Here is a 27,945-nt window from a genome sequence, read left to right as displayed (position 1 = left end):
AAGATAAATTTATAACTTTTAATTTAAAATAAAATATGTAGAATAGTCATTATTTGCCAGAAGTTGAAAAAAATAACTGTAAAGAAAAATTATATTCAAATAACATATTTCCTCACAATTAAATTAATGTTATTGTGAGGAAATATGTGCAGAAAAGGACATTCGATACAAAAACGTTCACAGTATATGTTGTTTAAGGCGTTATTCAATTCATTTTAAATGCTGATAGTTTAATAAATAAATAAATGTTAATAAAGTTCGCAGGGAACGTGGCTTTAATGAATAATATTACCATGATTTTTTTCTTAGATTTGGGCATACTTTTTCAGTGTATATCTTTAGGATAAATGTGTAGTTTCATTTGACACAAAAAATGACAAATTTTGCATTTGACTTGTTGTTTCTAGATGATGCAATTAAGTTAACCACTTCAGTCACATTATCAATAAGCTGTACGTTTATTATCATACTTTAAATAAACATCAGAGAGAATTCAATAGTATTTCTAAACAACTTGAAATATAGGTGTAAATATTTAAAATAGGAAATATATTTGGTTCTCAATAGGCAGTATGTAGTGATAGAATCGCAAAAGCGGTTTAGAATTTTTAAAATCATAGTATTTTTTAAACGAGAAATTATGAAAGATTTAGTTTCATTAATTGACGGCATAGAAGATATTTTTATACTTCCAATATTTTTGCAGGAAAGATATGTTTTAGTTATTAGAGCAGATAGATTGATACTGCTAAAAATAAATGTACAATATTAAATTTCAAATTAATTGAAATAAAATATTATTGTATTTTTGAAAGACCCCTCCAATCCTAAGTGAAAATGATAAATATGAAAGGCAGAACTAGGTATAAAAGTAAGCAGGAATTCTATGGAATGTCATTCTGATTTTAAAATATTAAGTTTTATGTTAAAAATAGCAGTAATTCTAATATGAGAATAAAAACTTTTACATCTTCCTAAATGCTGCAAATATTAAGAACGAAAGGGACAATTTCTGCCTGAATTTTATATCCTTCAAGTGTTAGGCGTGAAACAAAAATGTAAAATGACTGGAATGGTTCGTTATTACATGAAAACATATGTATGTATATGCATTAGGTATGTGTTATATTATAGCTAAAGGTAATGAGAAAATTTAGTATTAATTCATTTTTGAGACACAAAGTGGTGCAGGCCTATTATCAGTATGTAGAAAATTGCCTTCCGGTATTTTTCCACTTTCATAACGAGTATAATGATCTTTTGAATTGTTTTATACACATTAAATCTAGATACAAGGCTAGATAATATTTATGAAAAACAAATAATTGAAATTTTGCCAATGATGGAGATATAAAATAAAAGATTTAGAATCTTATTGCTATCATTGTAATGAATAATATAATTGATTTTAAAGGATTTTTTTACTATTTAATGGAAAAATCTAGTCAATCTTAATCGAGACAACGGCATTACCTGGCAAATCAAAGTATGGCTTGAACATTTTTGATGTAATCTTGTGGTTATTTAATTTTTTTATTATATTTTATAGTTATGTGATACGTTGTTGCATGCATTTGTAGTGGCCTAAGCTAGGATTGAAAAGTACCGTTTTAGACTGATATTGTTAACAATACTTATCCGAAAATGAAATTAGTTTGAAAATAATTATTATATTATCGCCAGTAGATTCATATATTTAATTGCAAGATAGATTTTAAACTTTCAATCTATAAAAATGAAGAATGGTCCATATATACTTAGATGTCATTTATAAATAAAAAATATTAATACTGAGAAATTATTAGTTAATTTAAGAAGAGGACATTTTAAATAAGCCATATATAATATAATTGTTCCATAAAACGAATTGTTTGTACATTACTGTTGGACATAATAGGTGCGAGCATTGATCAGAACAGCGAATATTTATCTTACACAAATGTTCAACAATTCGTTTCATGTAACAAAGTATTTATTTAAATGCACATATCTCTTAAAACAATTCCCTGATAAATCACACCCATTTAAGAGAACAAAATATATTTCGATAGAAAAATTATTTTCCTCTATTTTAAATATTTTTTTTAAATGTAGTCTAAATTTAATTAATTTGCTAATGATTTATTTTTTTTAGTTAAAAATTATAAAATAGTGCCAGTGACATCTAGAGTTGGCATTCGAAATAAGTTGATGGTAAAACAGGCGTCTGCTGCGTATCTTCGAAGTCCGATTGCTGTCCGCAGGAGGGCGGGGAGGGATGACGTCATTAGTTCCACGTCGGAGGCGACCGCGTTCGGTCCGGTGTGTCGTCGTCCTTGACGTCGTTCGCGCAAGATTAGCTGGATCTCCGCATAGCGTCCGCTTCGCACCTTTGAGGTTATCCGAGTGATGATATTTGCGTGAGCGACAGACATGTCAGTGCCGAGCGGTAAACTGAACCATATCGTCAACTATCTGATGAAGAAGGACGACGACATCATCGGTCAGGATCCTTCAGGATTGGCAATGGACGGCGGCTTATTTGTGAGTGAAAATTTTGGCTTTTCGCGGTGTCATTGCGCTACCGTATGTTTGACTTGTGCGGCGTGTCAGTTCGCCCATTTTTTTTATATTACCTGTCGACGTAAAACGGCAATTTTTGTCCATATACGGATGTGCTGTTATTTAGTTTGTTTTGACTCAAAATTAAAAAAAATCTTTGAAGTTTAAATTTTCTATTTATAATCTATATGTTCGATATTACCCCTTTTAATTATGACAGCTATATACTACTTGCTATTTTTAGTAGTAATCATTTTTAATAAAATCTAATTGGAAGTTTTATAAATACTGAAACACCATCTTATCACAAGTCGATAATCAACTTTTATCTCGTCGTTATCAGAATTTCGTCTCTTTGCATTATTGGCAACTATTGAATAACTTGTTGCAATAAATCAATTCTTAATTTTTCTTTAGTCTTTCTTAATTTAATGTATTTTTTGCAAGTGTACTTCTAGAAAATTTAGTGTAAAAAGTTATTAGATTATTATATTTCACATCTCCCCTTCTATATAAAACTGATTTAAGGAATATTGCATCATTTAATAAAATTTTGCGATACAGGATTATTCAAAAGTAAAAAATACTCTCGACACTGGTGCAAGAATGAAGTAGATTTATTATTTATGTTATAAATTTGTTATGAAATATATTATCACAATTTTTTTTCTAGAATTAATTATTTTTCAATTTTAGCCATTTTGTTTTAAAATAACGATTTTAGGCAAGAATATGGAGATAATTATTGGTACTGGTCGATTAGTGACAGGCAAGTACAGAAAAATTATATAAAAAATATATAAAAAATCATTTTTCGCGGATAAAAACCAAATCATTTCAAGTCAATTTATCCTCATAATCATATATTTTTATTTTATTTATATTGAGTTCCTCTGTAAATATTTTTTTTAACTAAAAAAAAGTGGAATATAACAAATTTTATGATTTTAATTTTGATCTTATGCGACCCACTGATAAAATAATTTTAACATTTGTTACTTTGAACAGCAAATGGACGTTTCACAACTGTTAAATTTGAGCATGGTTCCGCTTGGCGGAAGCCGCGATAATAAACAAATACCAAACAAAATCAATGCATTTCGTCAACTAATCTTCAAAACCAGCATTTATTATTTTTAATTTTATTTATATTGAGTTTTAAAATATTCAGTTTTTTGTTGCCTAGAAATTATTTAGAAATAAAACAAATGTTATGATTTTAATTTTGATCTTATGCCACCCACAGATTGAAAACCGCTGAAAAAATAATTTTAATTAATAATAACATGTGTACCAATAAAAGTCAAAACATTTGTAAAAAAATTCTTTTTAATTCGTTTTAATTAAAAAATTATCACATTTCAAGCGGCGAAAAAGTCAGTCTCACAACTTTCGCGTGTGCAGCGAATTGTTTCAATGGATGTGTACAAACGCGGCGTTGGCCTGTCACTAATCGACCAGTACCTAATTATTTATATTAATGATAGTTTTGTGATGTAGGTAATATTTTGGAATAGGTAATATTTTAATATAAAACAGTGAATACAAGATAATTAAAAATAAATATAAAAAACAGTGTATTCCTTCTCCCCCTCCGATATTTTTATGATATTTAGAAAAGATAAATAAATAATAATATTAATAACAAATATAACAATATTAAATCTCCATTACAAACGTTATAAAACGTATACAATATAATTTATAAAATAATTCCGGAATTTAATTAGTAGTAGAGATGCGTGTATCTGCCCGCTTAGCAAATTTTTTTAATTCTATTTAGATTGCTTAAACCGGTATACCAAATACCGGTATTTTGGTTAATTTTTCTGTACTGAAATACCGCCTTTAATTCAATTTAACCATTTTATGCATAATATAATGTGTGGCTATATTGTTTTTATCAAGTTGTTCAGCACGAAAAACTCAATTTTTTGCTTACTTCGCTTTGTATAATATTCTAAGAACGAAGGATGAAAAATTTATTTCAAATTTCCACTTCAATTGGTGGATCTCTAATTGCAATCTATATCATAGAAGCAAGTATAATTTATTTAAATATAGCGAATTTGTATATATATAGTTTTAAATACGATTAAATATATTTTTATTTTTTGGATTTAAAAAAAAAATAATATTATTGAAAATTTCCTGGATTGATAAGCGTCTAATGCAGATTTTACATCAATATTATTTGCTGGTAATAATTTTGGTACCACTTTTGTTTCGATAGTAAAATATATACTGAAACAATATTTAATTTAGAACAAACTTATTCTTGGCTGTTATAGGTTTAATAGTCAATAGTTAAAATATATCGTCTAGCTTTAATCTCTTTTAAATAGGTGATAGGACAGGTTGAGTTATACAGAGGTTTGATGGCACAAATGCCTCATTCGATCTAACAATATATTCATAGAACCTCGAATGAAAAAAAATCCAATAACAACGCTTCAATTTAAAATACCTATTATTGTAGATAGTCGTCTCTTATGAGAATCCATTCGGATGCCACGACCGGTTTTAACTATTATACTACTACTGCTACTACGATGATGTAACAAGAATGCCTTGTCAATATAATACACATATCGACGTGTAAAATTCCATTTCGCACACACAAGAGATGGTGTGAACGTACGCCACTTTGCCGGTTTGCATATATTGCGCGCCGGTTTGAATTTTCGTCGGTACAGGATGACCCACAAGTCAATGACCAAATGCCGACGCGCCTTATTGACATTGGGAGGCCATCAAAACGGCCACGGACCAGTCGGGCGAGTCTTCTTTTCGCCTCGGATTTTCCTTGTCTTTGGCCGACCACCCTTTGGCGTTTGGATTAGGTCCAAATCTGACGCCGAGGTCCCTATTGAGTGCGTTTTGTTCTAGACGTTCTCGCTCATCTGAGATGGTCTTGCTATGCAGCATCACTGCTGTTGTCCGACTAAATTGATCAATTTTTATCAATCTATCTGGAGCCGTGGACTGTGTCGTTTGTTGTTATAATTGATCGAATCATATTTTGGCAAGTGCACCAATGCCAAGACCCAGACACAATGTAGTCTTTTGGTGCGAATCTTGTTTACTGTTTAGTCGAAGGACGCGATGAAATCTTCTCTATTCAAGTCACGATTTAGAGTGATTGATTCGTGATTTTGAAACTGCTTTAAAGATCACGCAAAAAGTGCTAGAAAGTAAAAGTATGAACTCTAAATAATGAGTGCGAAAGTTTATGCTCATGTCCTGTAAATATCTAGAGACCCTCAGTATTTTTCCATTCATTAGATGTTTTGTATTTAAACAAGGTGTTTGTGTGATGTATTCCGTTCGAGGAAAACGACAGGTTTTTCCGTTCCTGACAGTTTTTTTTTTGATATTGTATTAAAAACAAGATGAACATTTGGATTGTTGAATTTTTAACCACCGTCTTAAATGTAGCAATCAATTTGAATTAAATCTAATGAATCAATATTTTTACTTGGTGCAATTTTTTTCGCTAATATCCTGTTCGGAAAATTCAGTGTCCGGATTAATCATTGTCCCAAAAAATTAGTGCCCGCAAAAATTCTGTCCGGAAAAATCAGTGTCCGCAAAAATTCTGTCCGGAAAAATCAGTGTCCGGAAAAATCCGGTCCGCAAAAAGCTGTCTGCAATATTATATCAGTTGACATATTTTAACTGGTTGAGTTAGTGATATTATACTTATACTAGTGAAAATATAATTTCATTGGTTATGAACATACATATATAATACTATACATATGTACAATATATATTGTGTTAGCGCTTACTTAGACTTGAGAAAAATCAGTGTTCGGAAAGATCTTGTCCGCAAAAATCTGTCCGGAATAAACCTGTTCGGAAAAATCCGAGCACCGAATTAACCAAACCCAATTTAACCAATTGAAAGCTCTAAAACTAACTAAAGTTTTTGAACTTTCATTAAGTTAGTTTTGGGTTTGTTTTAATTTGTTTTAAATATTGTACCAGATCATCTGTGTGACAAATCACAGTGCCGCCGTTACTACGGCGCCGTCGCAGTGAGAACGCTCGTTACAAAACGTTCCCACTGTGATGGCGCCGACACGATTTTATTGCTTTTGACGTGAATTTTTGACTTCTGAGAAGGGATAATAGTTTTTTTGCGCTCTTCTATTTATCAAAATTTGGTTTAGATATGTTTCATTCGTTTTTCACTTATTATGAGTCGTAATATTGTTTTATAAAGTTTTATTATAACCGAGCGTTTCCACTGCGACGGTACGATTTTATTGCTTTTGGTGTGGATTCTGAACAGAGTCGTCATTCAGGCTAGGGGCATATTTTAAACCATCGATAATTCCTATAATATATTTTCACTATCAAACAATAATATATATTTATTGGTTGGCCATATGTGGGGTGGAGCGTTCTGTAAAGGCCCGTCAAGCTAAGGGCTAAAGCCCCGGCGTCGGCCCTCTGTGGTGCACGGCTATATCCACTCTACAATCTAAACTACGAAAGCCGACCTTGATTCAAATCTTTGACGTCTCTAGAGTACAGCAGAAAAAATGGGTATATTGGAACCAAAACATTCCTGATTAATTTTCACCGGCAAGTCACTATTTCCTCAGAAGCAGTACTTTGTCTCGTTCCAGTTTTGCGTTACTAACGTTCGCCACAATCCGTTTATTTTCATTCAAATGTCAGCGAGTAGCGTTAATTAATATTATTAGTAAAAAGAAAGGCGATAAAATGATAAAAGCTTGGGCATCTCTGCTGTAGAATGTATTCTTGCAAGAGATTTAATGTACATATAGAAAGTTTTTATGTTTCTTTTGTACGATAGTAAACCCTTCTCATTATCATTGGGAACCTGTTTTCAATTAAATAATAAGCATTGGCATTTCGCGTTATGTAAATTTTCTGCGCACATACCTTAATAAAAAAAATAGATATACATATGTATTGGAATTCCGATGTTTTTTGCGACGCTTTTATTTTTGTGCGTATTAAAGATCTGTATCTAAATCAAAAGGCTAAGTAAATGGATCGTGCCTTTATATTATTTATGCACTTCAAAGCAGTAGCGTAGCGTGCCGCCAGAGTCGATCCTTACCTTTGCCCCCCTCTCCCATACAATTATTTAATACAAAATCTGTAATTTAATGCATGTCTTTTGCTCCCTGTTTCTAATTGATTTAAAGCTTTATCTAAAATATACATACCTGTGTATAATAATCATCATCTTCACTAAATTCAAATTCATTTTTGCTAGTTTGAGGCATCGATTTTGGCATTAATATTAATAAATAATTAATATTCAACTTAGCTCTTAGGTATTCGCGGATTTTAACGCATTCAGCTTAAGAACCACACTACAAAGGTCCTTCCATCGCGAAAATGGCGCCCCTAAGCAAGTTTGTCCGGAGCGTTCTGCTCCTCCCGCCTCCCTAGCAACGACACTGCTTCAAAGATTATACTATAAAGCTGAACTTTAGATATTTGGCTTAAAATCATTAGAACTGGTTAAAAATTAAAGTATTCGTATATTATCTAATTCTAGAACGCTTAATCATACTATTTATTTTGGACGTTGACTTGTTTTCTGTTGTCGTAAATGACATTAATTTTGAAATTGCATCCAATTTCAAAATTTCAAACACTCGATTACCAGATTTCTAAACTGTGTTAGTAATACATATTAACATACGAAAGCCTTTTCAATTACACAATGCTGATACACATGCCCTTTTTTTATAGGTTATGTATTGCAAAACTATCTAGTGGTCTACCGCCATTTTTTTCATTCGAAATCTTTACCTCACATGACGCAACCGCAAGCGCCGTGGGCTTCGAGCGTGATTTTGGCAGCGCCCCGATAGTCTTCGCGACTCGGGCCTTTCTCTTTTCTGGAACGGCATTGTGACCCAAATGAATCACGTATGGCGAATTTTGCTATCTGAACTGCTGCGGTAGTGGTCCGGATCCAGTTGTACAACTTTCATTGAATTGCGCCGGCACAGGCGTTGTCAAGAGGGTCTTGAGAGGGCCGCGAGAGTTTGCGACTCAAATTTTGAGCCATGGCTCATTCAGACCGTGTAGTATATATGTTACAGTGAATATGTATTACTAGTGAAATTATATTTCCACTGGCGTTCCAGTGAAATCATATCCGAATACATTTTCACCGGTAAATATATATTTCTTTAGGATAGGATTATTTCGGACAGTATCTTTCTAGACACAGATTATTCCGGACAGAATGTTTTTTTCTAAATTTAATTAAAAAAAGGTAAGAATTTGGATTGTTGAATTTTTAACCAATTTAAAGTAAGTTAAATGTAGTAATCAATTTTAAATCAATCTAATGAAACAATATTTTAACTATGACGATTATTTTTTCCGCCATTGGAAAATTTAGTGTCCGGAATAATGTTTGTCCGCAAAGTCCGGAAAGACTGTCCGCAAAAATTATGTCCGGAAAAATCAGTGTCCGCAAAAATTAGTGCCCGGAAAAACTGTCCGCAAAAATTCTGTCCGGAAAATCAGTGTCCGGAAAGATCCTGTCCGCTAAAATCTGTCTGTAATATTGACACATTGTAACTGTTGAGTTAGTGATATTATATTTATACTAGTGAAAATATAGTTTCACTGGTTATGAACACATAGTGTAACATATGTATGCGTATGTATGTATATATTGTGTTAGCCCTTACTTAGGCTTAAGAAAAATCATTGTTCGGAAGGATCTTGTCCTCAAAAATCTGTCCGGAATAAACCTGTTTAGAAAAATCCGAGCACCGAATTAATCAAACCCAACTTAACCAATTGAAAGTTCTAAAACTAAAGTTTTTGAACTTTCATGTTAGCTTTGGGTTTGTTTTAATTTATTTTAAATAATGTACCAGATCATCTGTTTGTGACAAATACAGTTTTACTGATACGGAGCAGTAAAATTGTAAATTAATTGTTTGACACATTTTAACTGGTCGTGTTAGTGAAATTATTTTTATACTAGTGAATATATAATTTCACTGATTATAAACATACATAGACTTAGAAATATCATCTCGGAAATCTTCTTCGTTATTTAAATCTTGATAGCGTATTCGGGACATTCTTCTACAACCAAAGCTTGCATAATTAAATGTGGCAGGGTTTACTATATAGGCCTTAGTCGCAACAAAGTGTTCCGTTTATTTTGGGGAAAGGAGAAACTTTTGCCGATGAAAAAATCATCGCCAATTTGAATAGCTATGACGGTCATTGCTATTAAAATGAATTTCTAGGCAAAATGTCGTAAATTTTAAGCGAGATGTGACGCTCATGCTTAAAAAAGGGAGGAAAATGCCATTTGTTATTACCGATCAACTCATTAAAAAAATCTAATGTCAAAAATTGTCACCATATGTTTTTTTATGAAATATTTTGTTGTAAAATAAAATAGGCGCGAGATTTATGGCGCTACAACAAAAAAACTCGTTCACTGATCAATCTCAAATAAAATGCCTTAGACTTAATTCTGAACTTGTATCTTTTGCAGTCTATTTTTTATATTCGATAGATTAAACACTGCACTCACACTAGTTCATACATATATATAACCGTTTAACGTTTACCGTTATTGAATAGTTTACTGATAGTATTTATAAAAATGTTTGTATAATATATGCATGACTTGAATATATTAAGTGTTTAAATCCGAAGCAACTGAAGTGAAGAAAAACTGTGAAATTTTATGAATGGAACTTTGAACGAATTAAGTGAACAACATAGTGCATTCGCAAAGAGCACCTTTGTATTATGTGAACAATATGATCCTTGACCTATTTTACTGTATTCTTAACAGCTCTGCTTCTGCTATAATACAAGTTCACAATGCAAACGTCTAAGACTACCATATTGTCCTAGGCTAGACTTCAAACAAAACACTCGTTGGCACCCTGACATATTTAGATCGACTCAGTCATGTTGGTTTTGACTCAAGACAATTGGCATTTGTTTGGACAGTTGGTGGTTGTGCGTCTCATGCGTGGTATGGTGTTGGTCTTGAGCGATTTTCCAAATGTCCTTGAGAATCTGCTGTGAAAATACGGTATTTGCTCGCTATTTGAAGTAGACATATATATATATAAAACATAACAGGAATGGTCAATGCGTATGTTTTTTCAGTGTTGTGCATTTTGCGTACTATACACTCTTGATTGACTGCGAATGAATACGTAATCAGGGTTTGTACGGAAATACCCATGATGATAGTTTTGGATTATTTTGGTGAGTGAAAATTGTTCTAAAGATTTTGTATGTAATTAGCTTTTGATAGTGGCGTAGCTAGGGTATGTGTCGCCCAGGGCGATCCTTAAAATGGCCGCCCCCCCATACATTTTTTGCAGGGTCATAAAATCAGCTTTTCTTAAAATAATAACTTGGTTATTATTAAGATCTTGTTATTCGTGGATTTATATGTTTTAGTGCATTCAGGGTTAAGAACCATACTAGACGATCCCATCGCGAATATACCGCCCCCAAGCAAGTGCCGACCGGGGCGGCCCGCCCCACCATAGCTTCGCCACTGGCTTTTGAGATAGAAATGTTAATGGTTCATTTTAACAAAATAACACAGTCGCTTGTTGTGTCTTAATTGAAATTGAATGGTAAATATTGATTTATTAAACACAGTAATGTATAATACGACGAGATTGTGAGACCGTGACAGCTCGACTTAGACCGGACAAGTTAGAGATAAGAATCTTGAAGAGGATCTTTGGAATGCTTCCTATTGACGCGGAAAGTTTGTTTTGTTATATTTATCTACACACAGAATAGTTTAAGTTATTTATTACAAAAGTATTGTAATCTAATATACAAACAATTGTGTAAGTTGGCTATAGATAGTCCATTTTAGAGATCACATCGGCATGCGAGTTTGGTTCAATGGTTCCAAAGAATATAATTCAATATTTTGTTGACATTGCGATATAACGTAGACCACGAGAGAAGCATTCATATTTGAGGTCAATTAAGCCCCTGTGATTTATTTATCGCCATGGCGAAGGTAAAGTTGGTTTTCAATTCGCATGTGTTCAATGCTTTCATAACCAACTGCATTATATGAAGTTTAGTTTATTATTCATTTATTATCTTATCAATTGAGTAAAATAAACGCGTCACAACTGGCTTCATCGCTTCAATTGCATTGCATGATTATTATGAAGAGAAATTAAAATGATGGGTTTTTTAAATTTGTCACTAAATCTGTAATAAATTGTGGTAGCTTAAAAAATTATATCGAATCATTTGAGATCCTACACTTTTCAAGAATATATATATACTCATACAGTAGACTCCCCAATAACACGGTAAATTGGAGATGTGCTATTATGATGCTCATTACTTGATATGTGAGCGAGCCAAAGGGAGGATATCTTACCACACGTATGCATAGTAAAACATTGTTTAAGTATTTTCTAGTTCCCCAACTACACACATCCAAATAGCACGTCCACAATTTACCGCGTTATGAGGGGTATAGGTATTTCTTAGATGATCGTTTTTTTTTTAAATTCTATTTGGACTTTCACTGCTCCGTTCGTAAACTCAAAGATACATTTAATGAATGCACTCTGATGCGAAGAATTGTTTAAATTATACTATAAACCGAGAATTTCGTTTTTAGTAGCAAGAGTCAACGACTTTGGTTTATTATAATCAGCAATCAAAATTCGCTTACCGCTAAGCGATTTTATTATTATTAAATTATGATAATAATGCAGTATACGTACAATACACACGAACGTCTCTTCCGAATCGGGCGTACGATTGTTATGCACGGTGCGTCGCTGCGGTTGAGTACCCCTGTCTCGGTGTACTGCCGTTATTTTCACGGGCTTACAAAACCGTTTTCTTTCTTGCGCGCGATAGTCGCAGACGAGCCGGTGTGTCTTTCGCGTTCGCCTCGAAATGCTCCGGCCGGTCTATAGTAAATTATTGTTATTGTGACCATGGCGGCACATGGGAGATATCGCGTGCCGGTTTATCGCAACCACCTGTACATTATCGCCAGGCGAAAGAGCAGTTTGTAAAAGTTGGCCGCGGCGATACGCCGCATCCGGCCGCTATGGATCCCAGGATGGACCTCCTATCCCTGCTGGAGGTAAACGCGCCGCGTGTCGAACGCTCGTTCAATATACCCAAATACCACTCCTGTCGATTGGGCGCTTTCGACAGTACGTGCTACAATATTGCTGTTTTGGGTCACCACGTGGTCGGCGTCTCGCCGGTCTCCTTGACTAGATTCGAAACTGGTTCAATGGCAGTGTCTTGGAATCTTATCTCGTGTTGGATTTTCTTTTCTCGGAGGAAATTGTCTGAGCGCATGGTAGCTTACGTGGCTACGTGGACACGCTGCACTTATACATATCGGTTTTTTTGTTTTGATTATGACATACACGGTGCTTAACCTGATTTTTTAAATGTTGATCGATTGATAAACGTGTAGTGCCTTTGCAATAAAATGATTAACATTTTACCGCACTGTTGAGGAAAACTTGGGAAAGTCATGAGTTGCGGAAATGGTATGCATATCATTTTATGACGTGATCTCGTGTAAATAATCGAAGCATTGAGAAACACTTGATTTTTATAATTCCATTAGTAGTCATATCCGGATGGAATAGTATTCTATTATATATACAAAAATTTACGGAAGTTTTTTATTCAACACTCAAACGATAACATTAGAATTTATGTTATTGATTGAATGATATTTTGGAGCATTACTAATGATTCATCATTTTTTTTCAAGTCGGGTAATTTCATATGCAACTTTTCATTTTCTTTTCGATTTCGTCGAAATCACTTTCCAATTACAAATAACACCAATTATAGCATATAAGAAGCGGAAAGGGGGGGAGTATAGTGATTGTGTCCTTCAAAACATTAAAAAAAAGTTGCTCTAGGTAATGCAAATTACTAATAACTAGTCCTTACCTGGCGATTAAGATTTAACGCAAATTAAAATACAATAAAAAATATGTGATTAGTTTAAAACATTCATTTTTATTAAATTAACATATTTAAATATACAGAAAAATACACAAATTTAACTTTACTCAATGTCAAAGCGATTTAAATTTGTCTAGCTGCAGTTAGGGAGAAAGTGAGATCTTTAAGAGAGGATTTCTTTAGGGTCCTGAAGTACAACTATGCAATTATTGCTATACACATTTATATTGGGGTAGGGAATGTGGAGGTCAGGAAGTGGGAGATTGTCTATGTTATGAACATCACTTAAATTATGTATGATTGTATACAGAATATGTATGTATTTAAAAAACAATAGGTTTAACACGTTAATCAATAAAAACATATATCTGAGTATGTATGTATGTACATATATAGTATAGGACCACACCTTTTAAGCTTTGTAAATTTTTTTCAAGGGCTTTGTTTTTATTAATATCTAATAATAATAAAAACACAGTATGTCCCTAATCATTCCGTTGCTCATAAGATTATTTTTATTCGTATTTAACGATTTTATCTATCTATCAATTAACTGATAATATATGTTCAATTTATCTTATTAACTTTGACTGTAGTGTTGATTCATGGTTCTATTATTTTACTTAGCTATTGTGAATTACGTAGGTACAATATACATATAAGATCATCAACGACGTATGTATATCTCCGTGACCCTTCTGTGACTTTGTAGCTTCTGATAACACGGATGTTGACGTGCTGTTATCTCATCTCTTGTTTTTGACATCGTAGGTGAAACGTGCTCCTTCAGTTTCTTTATCTTTCGCATTTTGTCATTACGAGAAGAATAGTCGAATACGAGCAATGATTGATTATACGCAAGATGCCAGCAACAACTACGTAGATATTTAGTCAAGGTCATTTTAGGAAAACGAATGCATTTGAGTTGTTTATCAAGTTTCATATCAGTATCACTAAACCGATAGATTGGGATTCGCAGTCAATATGTTTTTATATCTGTACGATCTTAGCAATTTATCGGTATTAAAATTGCGTGATAATTTGTATTTCGATCTCCGAGATTAAATTTTGGCAAGTTATCTTTCTGGTTCCAGTCGATCGGTTCGTTAATTTTTTTCATCGCCGAGTGAATGTCTCGTGAAAGTTTGCAACGTCTTTTTAACAGCGGGCAGATTTCAATGCAACTTTCTAAATAAGATTAGCGAGCGTTGCGATTTATTTCCCTTTTGTGGTCCGTTGTCAAATATATTATATGAAGCTTGACAGTTTATAATGAATTTCGAATGTTTTCACATGACTGCTAAACATTTTTTACGCTGGAAGTAGAGTGCGTGTCGGTAAATTAGAAATGATAATTATGTTTATCGGCTATAGAGGAAAATTACGCATTCTATGTTATTCAACATAATGCTTATACATAAAACAAACATAGTTTTAAATGTATTGTCCAACTAGCGGGAAATGCAGACTTTTTAATGTAAAAAAATAAAACGTATACAAAAATATACTTTTGCATATATAGCAAAGTCGATACAAAATAAACAAAGAGTTTTAAAAGACGAATTCTGAGAAATTAAATATTAAATTAAAAAAATGTTTTAAAATGTATTTCGTTATATTTACGTACCTAATATGATAATGATGAATTGTACATAAAACAGTAATGTGCACAGCTAAGTACATACAAATCGCCATCTTTTTGATTGAATGGTGTTCTAACTTAACATATGCAAATATTTTTTCAACATGCACCTGATTTAGGCTATAGAAATAATTTATGGTTATATTTTAGATCAATCACAAATTCGCCTTATAAACGACTTTTCGATTATTTATTTAAATATTTTTTATTACCATTACTAAGCTGCGTGGCGAGAAAATTATATATATTTTTCGAATACGCATCAAATCGTATGCTAAATTAATTAATTTATTTATTGAAAATCATCCGATGCAACATTAAAGGCGTTAGCCGAATGCGTTACAACGGACTAAACACAAAAATGTAGCTAATTTTTACAATAAACAAATTTTAACTCAACATACATATAATATAAGCATGAACAGATTATAAAAAAGACTTAATATTATAATTTATTTCTTAATGCACAAAGGTGTTATAAAAATTCACACCTCCGTACATAATTCCCCTGGCCGTACTCGTTTTCTTACACCTAACTATTCTTTAATTGTCTCTATTTCTAGTATTAAATCTATGTACATATTTATATCTTATTAAATACTTATTAAAATACTTTTCTGACAATTCTCAATATTTCTTGAAATATGTTTTATTAATTATGAACTATTATTACGGGTTACAATTAGGGTTCTCAATTATTTGTAGTTTTTAACTATTCAAATATTAAATAAAAAACAAAAGAAAATAATAAAAAATCACTAGAATTTAGAATCAACTGCGATTGAATTAATTCAGCAAAATTAATTTGTTATACGTAAAAATTTGAATCCGTATCGGCGTTTGTTTTATGCAATTAAATAGTTTGAAACAAATTGATTGAAATAAAACATTTGCGTCTTAAAACAAAAACGTAACACTAACATCACCAAAATTTGCGACGCACACCTGATTTTGAGATAAGCTTTAGAGTTAAACGATAATAAAGAGTGGGCCTTTCTAATATTTTGTTTCGTTTCTGCGAATTTCAGTCATAGTAGATCCCGCCAAAAAACATATTAAGAAAATTTCGATTCCTATTAAATTTGCGGAACCTGAATCTTACTTTTATGACTTTTATGATCATTTCAGCAAGTATTTAAGAATTAATTTCGACGCAACGATTACGGATGGTCCTGATCTTACTATATTCTCATATATAATTGTTTGCAATATTTGTATATCTCGCATACGAATTATAGAGGCTTTCGATTTATATTTTATATACACATTAATAATATTTTGTATAATATATGTATGTATGTTATGACATACGCACATTGCAGTTGTCGTTATCGCACTCACGACTTCATTTCCTGTTAAAATCGTTTTTTAACGTGTCATCGTTTGCTAGCTAAGTTGTTCTTTTAATACGAATTATTTGTTGTACGTAACACACATCGAGTTCCGAATGAGTCAGATCAACTCAAAATATTTGTATTGATGTCACGTTGCTGTGTTTTCTTTTCTCGTCGATTCGCGGGCTGTTCACCTTGTCGTTGGTGTAAATATTTCAGGAACAATTTTCAGGACAATCCGTTTGGCGGTCGCCCAGAAAAGTCAGCAGCCGACTAACCCCGATTTTCAGCTGAAGTCTGCACTCAGTTTTAGACCATCGCTCGCCCTGCCCGATCATGTCTCGCACAACAAATTGAAAACATATTTCATAATACCCACCGAACTGAGATAACTGTTGTTCGCCGCTCGACCGCTGGCTCGGGTACCGTTAGTTAATGTTTCGATTTTTTTTGTTTATATTCTCTTTATATAATATGTCCGATAAAGTAAGACGTAATACCTGCCTGTTCAATATCGCGTAATTTAAAATGTATATTAAAACTCTTGATTAGAGCATTAAAGTTTATACGACAACGAATTTTGATAGTGATACTGAGGTCATGGTCAATGTTCGTGCAAAATTTAATTTATTTTTTATCAATAAATCATATAATATCAAGTGCTTTTTGCATATTTTAAAATGAATTTAAACTGCCTTAATATTCGCTTAGATACCCCTGAATAATTAAATATTTTTTGCTGTTAATTAAACTAGGTCATATTTTATATTTATGCATTTTTGTTGCATAGTTGCGTTTTTTATATTACTCTAAAAAAATCTACGATACGCTTAATAAAAGTGAAAATAATTTATGCCGTTCTATTTATTAATTAACTGTATTTATTATAGGTCAGTAATTTTGTTTGATTTCGGCCAGTAATATTTTTTTATATTTAACACTGGCAGGAAAGTCAATTCAGCATTTTCTGGGGTGGGGGAATTTCCAATCATTGCTCGTTTTTTATTAAAATTTCGATTTCATTAAATGACATGTCTTTTCTGACCAAATTCAATGGAGTCTTTGTTTAGTCCACGTCAAATGCAGTGGAAACGCTTGGTTCATATTAAGGCTTTATATAACAATATAATAAGTGAGAAACAAATGAAGCACATATAAATCAAATTTTGACCAATGGGAGAGTGCAAAAAACAATTATTACTTCTCAGAAGTAAAAATCCACATCAAAAGCAATAAAATCGTGCCATCGCTGTAGCAGTGGGAGCGCTAGTGAAATTATATAATTGTTTTTGCGCCCTCCTATTGACCAAAATTCGATTTAAATACACTTTGACCAATACTATTATATTATAAGTACGTAGTAATATCGGTAAGGATAGATATCATATTTTTAAAACATAGTGCAATAAAGTGCAGACTTTGGAGCAATATGCGAGATGCGACGTCTGTCTGTACTTTTCCCCCGCTATTTCCTCCTGAGATAAGTTGGCTTAGTTGGTATTTTGGACTTGACGTAATGAAAGTTTTTAAATTATTATTAGTTTTAGAATTTTCATGAGGCTAGGTTTGGGGTTGAACAGCAAATGGACGTTTCGCAACTATCAAATTGTGTTTCATAGCCATTTCAAAGCAGCATATAATTATGTACACTAGTGCCTAATAGTTAAATTATATGCTCTCAAATTATCCATATATAGTAATATAAACATTTATATACCGATCATTGTTAGAGTGAATGTGTAGTTTTCAATGAAATTGTATTTTTACGGGCGCTAGTGAAATTATATGCTGCTCTAAATTGTCGAACATAAACACAATTTCACAGATGGGAAACGTCGCAACTGAGTTTCATAGATATTTTAGACCAGCATATAATCAGTTAAATAATATTTTCGCTAGTAGAAATATATATTTATGTACTAGTGAAAATATATTTGGATTTCACTAGTGAAAATATATCTTCACTAAAAAATACACATTCACTAACATTTTTACATCGTATGTAAATAAATAATGATATGTTAAATATATACATATATTACTACTACACATAAAAAAATTGAGATTATATAATTTTACTAACACCTGCCAGGTAAATTATATTTTCCCTGGTAAAAATATATGTCTACCGGCAAAAATGTATTCTGATATGATTTAAAAAAAATATTTGTAGGATAGATTTGATACTGTTTTTTAGATTTTCTTTGAGAGATAACCCGAGAATTTCTGGTTTAGAACTAGGGACGTTTTTTTTTGGTTTTTCCAGGGAGGGGGTCAGTGGTATTTTTTTTCGTATTTCGATTTTATTAAAATTCATAATAATTCATTGAATGATATGCATTTTTCTGACCAAATTCAAGGGGTGGCAAATGCCTTCTTTTGCCCCCCCCCCCAAATAACATCCTTGCCCTTTGGGTAGTGAGTTAATTCATACACATTTGTTAATTTGTTATTATACACATGTGAGTGAGTTAATTTTACGTATTTTTCCATAATTATTTCTGTTGCATTATAATTTTATATTGCATATATAGTAAATTATAGAAAAAAAATCAGTGGTTCTCAACGATTTATTGCTTTGATTATTTTACTCCTTTTTTGTATAAGAATGTTTTAATAATTTATTACAACATTCCTTTATTAATTTATTAATTTATTTGACATGTTTTTATATATTATTCTGCTTTTTTATTTTTTTATATGGATATGAATATTTTTTTTAAAATGAATATCAAATACTTTTTGTAATGTTAATTTATTTCGTACTCTTTAATTCACTGCTATTATTTTTTATAGAAATAAATTACATTATATCATATTAAAAAAATATGAAAATATAACTTATTTTATTTTTTCAGTTATATATGTATGTAAATATATAATTTTCTGGGGTAACAGTGAAAGATCGTCAGCTTTTAAACTAAATGGTCACTTAATTTTTGAAAGATGGTGTGGGCTCGGTTAAACTCTTGTTTGTTCCAAGTCAGAAGCGAAGTAGTAGTTCTGTCCTGTGAAATGTCTGGTGGAAGTTCTTTATGGAAGTGATTTTGTACGTTATGTTTGAGCTTATATACATTTTAAGAATTAGGGGATGTCCTTCGCTCTTTCAGGGCGGAACAGACTGTTAATGTCTAATAAATATCTAGTTGCACTCTCTGCGTATGTGTTTAAAAAATGTCATAAGTTATAACCATACATAATTATAGCACCTTTACTAGACTTATGATGCTCTCTATTTTAACGTTGCGACTCCTTCATCTAACACCTGTTCCTAGAGCCAGCCATGCGTGTGCGATAGGACCTATTTATCACCATGCAACCAAAAACTACTGTCAAACAATAACATACAACCTGTACTTACTACCACACATAGCACGCTACCTTTTTCGTTTATGTAATCCCAGAGGTCAATCATATTGTTTAGATATTGTTTGCGAATTTGTCATACTAAAACTTCCATTTTTATTTTTTCAGAACGACGATGATTGGCCAACAAATTCAGATGAATTGTTGGACAATTTCTTCTCGATGGACGGCGGATTACTGGACATTCCCACTAACTCCATGGTAGATACCATGGTGGACACGATGGGGAGCATACCGTTCGGAGAGCAAGTCAGCGAACCGGCTCGCTCTCTAGCCGGCAGCGACAGCGGATTGTCCATGGATCACGCTGACCTGTAATTAAATTCACATTGAAGCGTACAGCTGATATCTTAAACTAGCTCGCTTTACGGTTTTTAACATTTCCAGCGACTTGCTCGATCAGCAGTTGTCGCCGCTGATGATGCAGCCCTCCGACGACGATTTTCTGAACAAATCGTTTGCCAGCTCGCTGCAACAGATCAATCCTTCTAGTTGTGGCGACTCGCATTCGCCGCAATCGAGCAGCTCGCCTGGTCAGTTCAGTCCGTCTTCTTCCGACGTAGACGACTCCCCGATAAGTTGGCCTGCAATCGAGGACAAGACGGAGGTGTCCAACTGTCAAAACACAATATCCATCGATTTAAGCCAACCTGTACAAACATTCCAAAGTGAGTAATCCACTATGCAAGCGTGTTTGCTAGTTTTCTTAGTTATTTAATGTTTTAGTATTAACGTTTTCATTTTTAATAATCTAACATTCGTTGTGTATACATTCACACATATTTCGCTATAATTAGTAATATAAACTAGTAATTCGTTTCTCATTTTAAATCATCATCGCATTCCAGATATCACAAATCTTAAGCGGAAATCTTCTTCGCCGCCGCCGTCTGCCATCGTTTTACCTAAAGTTCAGAAAAATTTCATTCACAAGCGTGACACCATAAAAAACCTAAATATCATGCGCAGTGACAAGCAGAGGATAATACTGAGCAATCATCAGAACAACGCGCTTTTGAATCACCAATCGATCACTGTGCAGAGCGCCGATGTCACGAGCACGCAGAAAAAGATCATCAGAGTCGCACCCATGACCGGAAATCCCAGAAAGATCCTTTTGCCCGTCACCATCAAAGACATGAAAGACCTCCGCTCGATTAAAATCATAAATGCGGCCGATTTAAAGAATCAGACCAACATCAAACTGGCCGCCGCAAACTTTTTGCAAAAGTCGAAACAGGCATTGGAGAATAAAAAAAAGAGCAACTTGATATACGCTGCGTTAGAATCGGAGGAGCACCAGTATGTTATGGGTTCGTTTGATTTGTTTTTTTGTATTATTGTATTAACTATTTTGCTTTATAACGTTGAAAAAATCTGAGTCATTGTCTTATTAACTTTTTGTGTTGGTTGTGCATGATCATTGTTTTTAATGATGACTCAGGTAAGTTCCTCAATTTTTTACATTTCTTTTGAATATGGAAATTTATTTTTATATATGTTATTAAATTGCAGAGGATTCGACGAGTGATAGGGGATCATGTCACAGTGATGACGATGATGATGATAGAATGGATGACGACACACATGTGACCAGAAATGAAAACGGTCAATTTCCGAGATTAGAATTGACGTCTGAAGAGCGTCGCCTTTTAGTCAAAGAGGGCATATCATTACCTTCTTGTTACCCGTTGACTAGGTTAGAGGAGCGAGAACTCAAACGCATTAGAAGGAAGATCAGAAACAAAATATCCGCTCAGGATTCACGCAGGCGCAAAAAGGAATATGTCGACGGACTAGAAGATAGGTAAAGATGCATTAATAAATTTTTAATTACTTACTTAATCTTGACAAAAATTAAAACTTTATCGTACTGCTCCAACACATGAAATTTTATCAAGTAATCTTTTTATCACAAAGCTCTGTTTGGTGCGAGTATGGGTGAACTCTATGGTATGTGTTTTAAACCGTAAGCGAAGTAGTAGAAGTCAAGTTTTGATAAGTAGAAATTCTTGATCGGAAAGGTTTTTCGGCTAGAAGTATCTGGTGGAAGTGTTAAGTATATACTCTTGAAACTAGGGGAGATGATTCGCTCTTTCCTACTCTCGACTGTTTAGGCAATGTGATTCTTCTAATGTATCTAATAATAATATTTTGCATAACAATTATTATTCAGACAGCTGGAGAATTGGCAATGCTAATATTTGGTTACTTGTAAGCGCAATTCATCCCAGTATTGGCATTGGCATCGATTGTCTTTTGTTTAAATGCATTTGCAAATAGTCTTAATCTGCCCAAATAGGCGATTAGCACAAGCGCTTGTTTAATGCTGGTGTGACAAATAAACTTGTTCTACAAGTCGTAATTAACTAGAACAATGGTTTTATTATGCATTTAACAAATTTAGGTCGCGACTTTTTTTCTAATTTGATTTTATAATGTATACGATTGAGAACCACTCAAAATTTTTAGTAATTCTCATATTTGAAGCTTTGATATGATTCCTAATGACCCTCAAACTACATATTGAGATTCGATGAATAATAGAAGAATTCTTTTCAGTTTTATTAAAATATAATGAATCAAAATATATAAATTAAATAAAATGTTTGATTTATCAGTTTGTTGAAATATTTCGTACTTTAAATGTACCGGTTGGTAAAGGGTTAAAGTCTAATATAAAAGACCAGTATTTTTGTTTTCATATTTTTTTTTAAACACGTTTATTGCAATTTTAGAGTAAAGCAATGCACAGATGAGAACCAATCGTTGATGCGGAAAATAAAAGCCTTACAATCACAAAATCAATCTCTTGCCTCACAGTTAAAGAAATTACAGGTGATTGTTATTATATTAATATATTATTATAAATCCATTGTATTACGTTTTACTAATTATCTTGATTATTTTTTAGAACATCGTAACGAAAGGTTCTAATTATAAGAGCGCACAGCCGGCGACGTGTCTTATGGTACTTTTATTATCAGTAGCTTTAGTAATGGCGCCTTCGTTAAGAGCTGGTAATGGTCCGTCACAGGCTCGTTCTAGTCACATGTCTCCAGGCTATGCTCCGCATACGGCACTACTCAATTCCATACGTCGTGCCTTGCTCTCGGCGCACACGTCGCTGCCGTCAGCTAATAATGGAGGTTTGTATCATTATTTTTAGTGTTAAACTTTGTTAGGAAGAATCTTCACTGATTTTGAAAAAGCTTTTGACAGTATGTTATTAATAAAAAAAAATATTGATCTTTTCAGTCAACACAATGGAGGACTCAGTCGAGGATGTTATAAATGTCGATGATGTATCATCGGGACAGCCGTTAAACGATCACAACTATCCTTTAATGGAGCGTCAAGTTTCCAACTCTGGAGGTCGTTACACCACATGTGGTTATATGGATATTCCAATAGACGACGAAACTCCGCCTGGAAAGTGTTTTTCACCCTTGAAAAGCTTACCTGTCAAGCTCGAAAAGCTGGAGTACGATATGGAATACGATGGAAACGATTTGTTACTATCTCATCTGGAAGAAGTCGACGGTACCGACGATAGTAAGGATTTCAAGGATGAATCGATTAAGCTGTACGATATGGCAATGGAGAAACTGGAAGTGGTCGAAGGCAGAGTAGGATTCGCTCATATATCCGGTAAATTGAACGAGTTTTTGGATTACACTCCGCAAGCTTTTAAAATTGATTTGAATAACTTTGAAATGGAAAACAAAAAGAAGAACATTACTAAAATCAGAACCGTCATGATGGCCAACATGGAACTACAGTAAATTTATCAAGAGTCGTATTTTGTACAATGTATATATATATATATATATACACATATGGCGCTAAATCGTTTTATATAAAATTTACCATATTATAAATTCTGTTATACTGTTGCTTAGTGTGATAAAAGATCTATTTAAAACAATATCAAAAAAATATAAAGGATGTTCGATTTGTTCTATTTACATAGGTTGAATCATTTGTTATTTTTAGCAATCAATAGTTCGATTTATATATTACATGTAAGAAAAGTTGATATTTTTATTCCATCCAAACGTAATTTTTGGAATAGATTATATTATAAATAATTTTAGCAATAGATTTAGTTGAAAAGTTGTTCGGTCACTTTAACTTATTAAGATCTCCAATAATGTAAATGTAAGTTTTTATTATAAATTATTATAATAAATTCGTCATTATAAAATGCAATATTTTATAAGAAAAATATATTCTAGTGAAATTGATTTTACTTTCAAATTAAGTAAATCGCATGTAAATATAAGTTTTAGGTTATGTGCAATTTTTTCCTCAATTCTTGCTTCATGTGTTTATTATTTAATTATATGTATAATATATTGTGAATTATTTTAAAGGGCATAAATATGTATAATTTTTTTGTCTGTTCTTTGCTATGAACGTCTAAATGTATTTGTTAAGTTGTTTTTATCAATGGGCTAAATAGATTGTCGATCGATTGCCTATTTTATATTTTCCATATTATTATCGAAATTTTTGATTATTTATATTTATAATCGTTCCTTATATTATATATGTATGTTAATTAAAAAAAATAGTATATTAAAAAGTAATTATAATATATCATAAATTTATATTTTTTTGCATATTTGCAATGTAATTTGTTCTCTGAAATAAAGAGGTCTATAATAGAAATATGAATTTTTAATCTTTAATATTCTTTCAATTAAAAAATATATATTTTTCTATTATTGATAAAGATATAAAATTTGTAATAGACAGAAATGTAATAATGGAAAATGACGACCGTTACTATGCCCAAGAGATAACGACGTTTCTTGGAACTAAATTAAAACATTTCAATAATTTTTGGAATATATATATATATATATATATATATATATATATATATAGAAAACGTTGGGTTATTTAAAAAAATAAAAAAATACTCCCACGTTTCTGAGTGCTTCCTAGAAAACCCTGCTTCGCCATGGTGCAAGTGTTTTAAACCACGAGCGATAGTGGAGTTTGGCTCTTCGACCAGAGCAGATGATAGTGCACTTCCATTTTTTGGCCCGACGCCGGGGGTTTAAACCCTTGTCTTCCTAAGAGGGTCATCCTTGACTCCTGGCTCCTTAGAGGGTCAGACAAGGGTCTGCGCCATATCGTCATCCCAAGGATTGTGACACCAGAACGCACCACGCCAACAATAGCCCTTAGATGACGCTTCGCCGAGGGTTTACGCTGTCGTATAATATGCTCCGTAAGTCACGAGTCGCGGGTTTAATAGTATTTCTTTGCTGTGTTTGCTTTAAATATATATATGTATGTACATGTATGTGTAATTTTAAATCTTCAATCAATTAAAGTTTTCTGTCTAATAATTCCATCACTACCGGAAATCTATTCACAGTAGAATATAGTACATAATCAGTACTATTTATTTCGATAATAAAAAAGTTAACTGGCTCAAAGAATGTCTTCATATTTTATAATTGTTTCTCAAATTTTTAATTACAAAAAACTTTTAGGCATCTGCGCTCATAAATCTACGATTTGCGTCCATAAATTTGCGCTTATCTAAACTATGCTGATATTAAAATCTGTCGTTTTTAACTTTTGCCTGAAATTTATAAACTTACTGCTATTTAAAATATGATTTTATATTTAACTTTCTTGTTGGTAGATATTTTTAGGATCGAATTAAGATTTTTGATTGGGGTGATTAAACTTACCTATTTCTTAATTTTTAAAATAATTATATTTGATTATCCAGGAGCTTAGGAAGTTTGCTGATTTTAATCGATATTAGGAATTCAAAATTTATGTTTTTGGTTATAAATTTTAATTTTAATATTATTTATTTATTTTGTATCAATATTATTTTTATTATCTTCATTATTTATTATTTTCAATATTATACTTAATTACGAAATAAAACGAAATATTCTCCTTTGTCAAAACAGTGTCTACTTGTGAATTATGAAAATGTTTTACAATTTTTTTTAGATAATCACAAATGTAGGAATATCTACAACCCGTTTAACGGATGGATAGATTTATATATATATATATATATATATATATATATATATATATATATATATATATATATATATATATATATATATATATATTATTTTTATATATATAAACGTAGCGATGTATATTTATAATATAAGCATTGATTTAATTTTTTATTAAAGTGGTCATTCGTTATTTTATTATTATTATTATATAATTATTTACATGAACTACCTATGTAAAATTCAACAAACAAATTATAAATATCAATCATTTCCTATCTAAATACTAATAATAATAATAATAATATATTTATATATAATAATAATAATATAATATTCAATCTACAGATTTGGTCATGGCTTAAAGCTAACAATTTTAGTAATATGTATAAATTATTTAGTACCAGGACTGATGTAATAATTTTATGTGTATATAATATAATATATGCATTCATATAGTATATGTATAACGTTCAAAAATTTCCTTTATTCATTTTTACCTATATATATTTATATATAATAAGACTAGTAAAAACAGCTATTGAATAATTTGTGGCGTTAAATTTATAATATAAAAAATATAGATGACGGTAAATGTTAGTAATGCTATTAAAATAATAATTTTACTATTTGACTCAGATGTGTTTTTGGTGTTTGTGTGTAAATAAAACTTATATATGTTTAGTTTTACAGAATAAGTGAAAGTAATATTTTAGATTTTTGAGTCAAGGTAGTCATATTCAACATTAATATTATAAATATACAATAATAAAACAATATTTTTCAATACAGAATGTGGCATTAAATGTATACAAAAATTAAAAAATCAAAATAGTAAATCTACAAATAAAGTGTGCATTAATTACTTAACATAACTGAGCAATTCTCAATGTATAAATGAAAGCAATATCTAAAATTCATTATAATTAAAGAACACTCACAATAATAGTGAAATCTGTTGACGATATTTGTGAAATTGTTACATTAAAAAATGGTCAGTTTTTCATCGATTGTTATAAAATAAAAACAGATTTCACTATATACATACATGTATTATAACAATGTAACAAAATTATCTAATTAAAACAGGAGTTTAACAAAACATGCTAGCTAGGGTATCATTAAGTATTTTTCTAGTATTAGATAGGAGTACAAAATTTATAATATAGATAAGAAAAATGTAATTAATACTTGGGACTAAGTTTCAAAATACACTAATAACAACCAGAAAAGTATAATTATATACGTTAATTAAGAAAGACTTTGTAAACAATTTGGGATTAAGTTAGGAAAAGTGGGAATAAGAGTCATGATTGGTTTACAACCTAATACTTTGTAAATCATTTTCAATATTCCAATATATATAAATTACTTATGCTTACTAACTAAATTATATATCGTTAATAATCTGAAGATTTATATATTTTTTTTTGTTAATTATAAATATTTTTTAGATATCCGAGAAACCTTATGATTAAAATTGGTGTCATCAGTAATTCCTCACATATAATATCCATTTCAGTTTTCTTACTACCAATTATAAGGTGTCTTTGTTCAAAATTGGCAATCGAAATATATATATTAATAATAATGTGGTCGTTAAAAAAATACCATATTTTTAACCATAAATCATCAGAAGCGATGCTCAAGAGTTATCTATAAGAACAGTCGTTTAAAAACAACGGAGCAAATGGAAAGTTAAAACATTGTTCACTTTCATCTTTTAAATCCAATTATGGATTGTTACTTTTAAATCATCAAGGCCACCTATCGACTAAACGCTAAACCGAAGAGGCCCAAATTTTATTTTATGGCATCGGAAGGCTTTTCTGTACATTATAAAATTCTTTATCTCACACATACTCAGATTAGTGAGCTCTAAACTCTTATGGCCAGTCTTCAATAAATAAGGACCTGGAAATGCTTAACATGGCAAACCCTAAAATTACATTTTACGAGTGGATAATATTAGAAATAAATTGTAGGGCTTATGAAAAAAGCACTTTTTAAAGTGAATTTTTTTGGTGTTATCTTTCAAGTAAAAGGCTATTTATACGATATAATAAAGCAA

General features: G+C 31.7%; 1 protein-coding gene across 4 annotated transcripts; it reads left to right on the top strand.

Moving 5' to 3' along the window:
• The first annotated feature begins 2,268 nt into the window (after positions 1-2,268).
• On the top strand, positions 2,269-24,543 carry LOC148238005 (uncharacterized). Of its 4 annotated transcripts, none has more exons than XM_088203877.1 (8): positions 2,269-2,523; positions 19,978-20,183; positions 20,257-20,537; positions 20,718-21,182; positions 21,385-21,676; positions 22,608-22,707; positions 22,784-23,018; positions 23,128-24,543. In XM_088203877.1, the coding sequence occupies exons 1-8, from the start codon at positions 2,413-2,415 to the stop codon at positions 23,652-23,654; spliced, it is 2,217 nt and encodes a 738-aa protein (XP_088060003.1). In that variant the 5' UTR covers positions 2,269-2,412; the 3' UTR covers positions 23,655-24,543. The 4 variants fall into 4 exon arrangements, with proteins under 4 accessions (XP_088060003.1, XP_088060009.1, XP_088060022.1 ...); XM_088203883.1 differs by lacking the exon at positions 2,269-2,523 and adding an exon at positions 12,443-12,676; XM_088203896.1 differs by lacking the exon at positions 2,269-2,523 and adding an exon at positions 16,805-16,925.
• The last annotated feature ends 3,402 nt before the right edge of the window (positions 24,544-27,945 follow it).

Source organism: Plectrocnemia conspersa, unplaced genomic scaffold (assembly GCF_051122295.1).
Source record: "Plectrocnemia conspersa isolate PC_06_02 unplaced genomic scaffold, ASM5112229v1 ptg000002l, whole genome shotgun sequence".
NCBI lineage: Eukaryota > Metazoa > Arthropoda > Insecta > Trichoptera > Polycentropodidae > Plectrocnemia > Plectrocnemia conspersa.
Note: the sequence above shows the minus strand (reverse complement) of the source record. Positions and strands in the feature narration are given on the sequence as shown.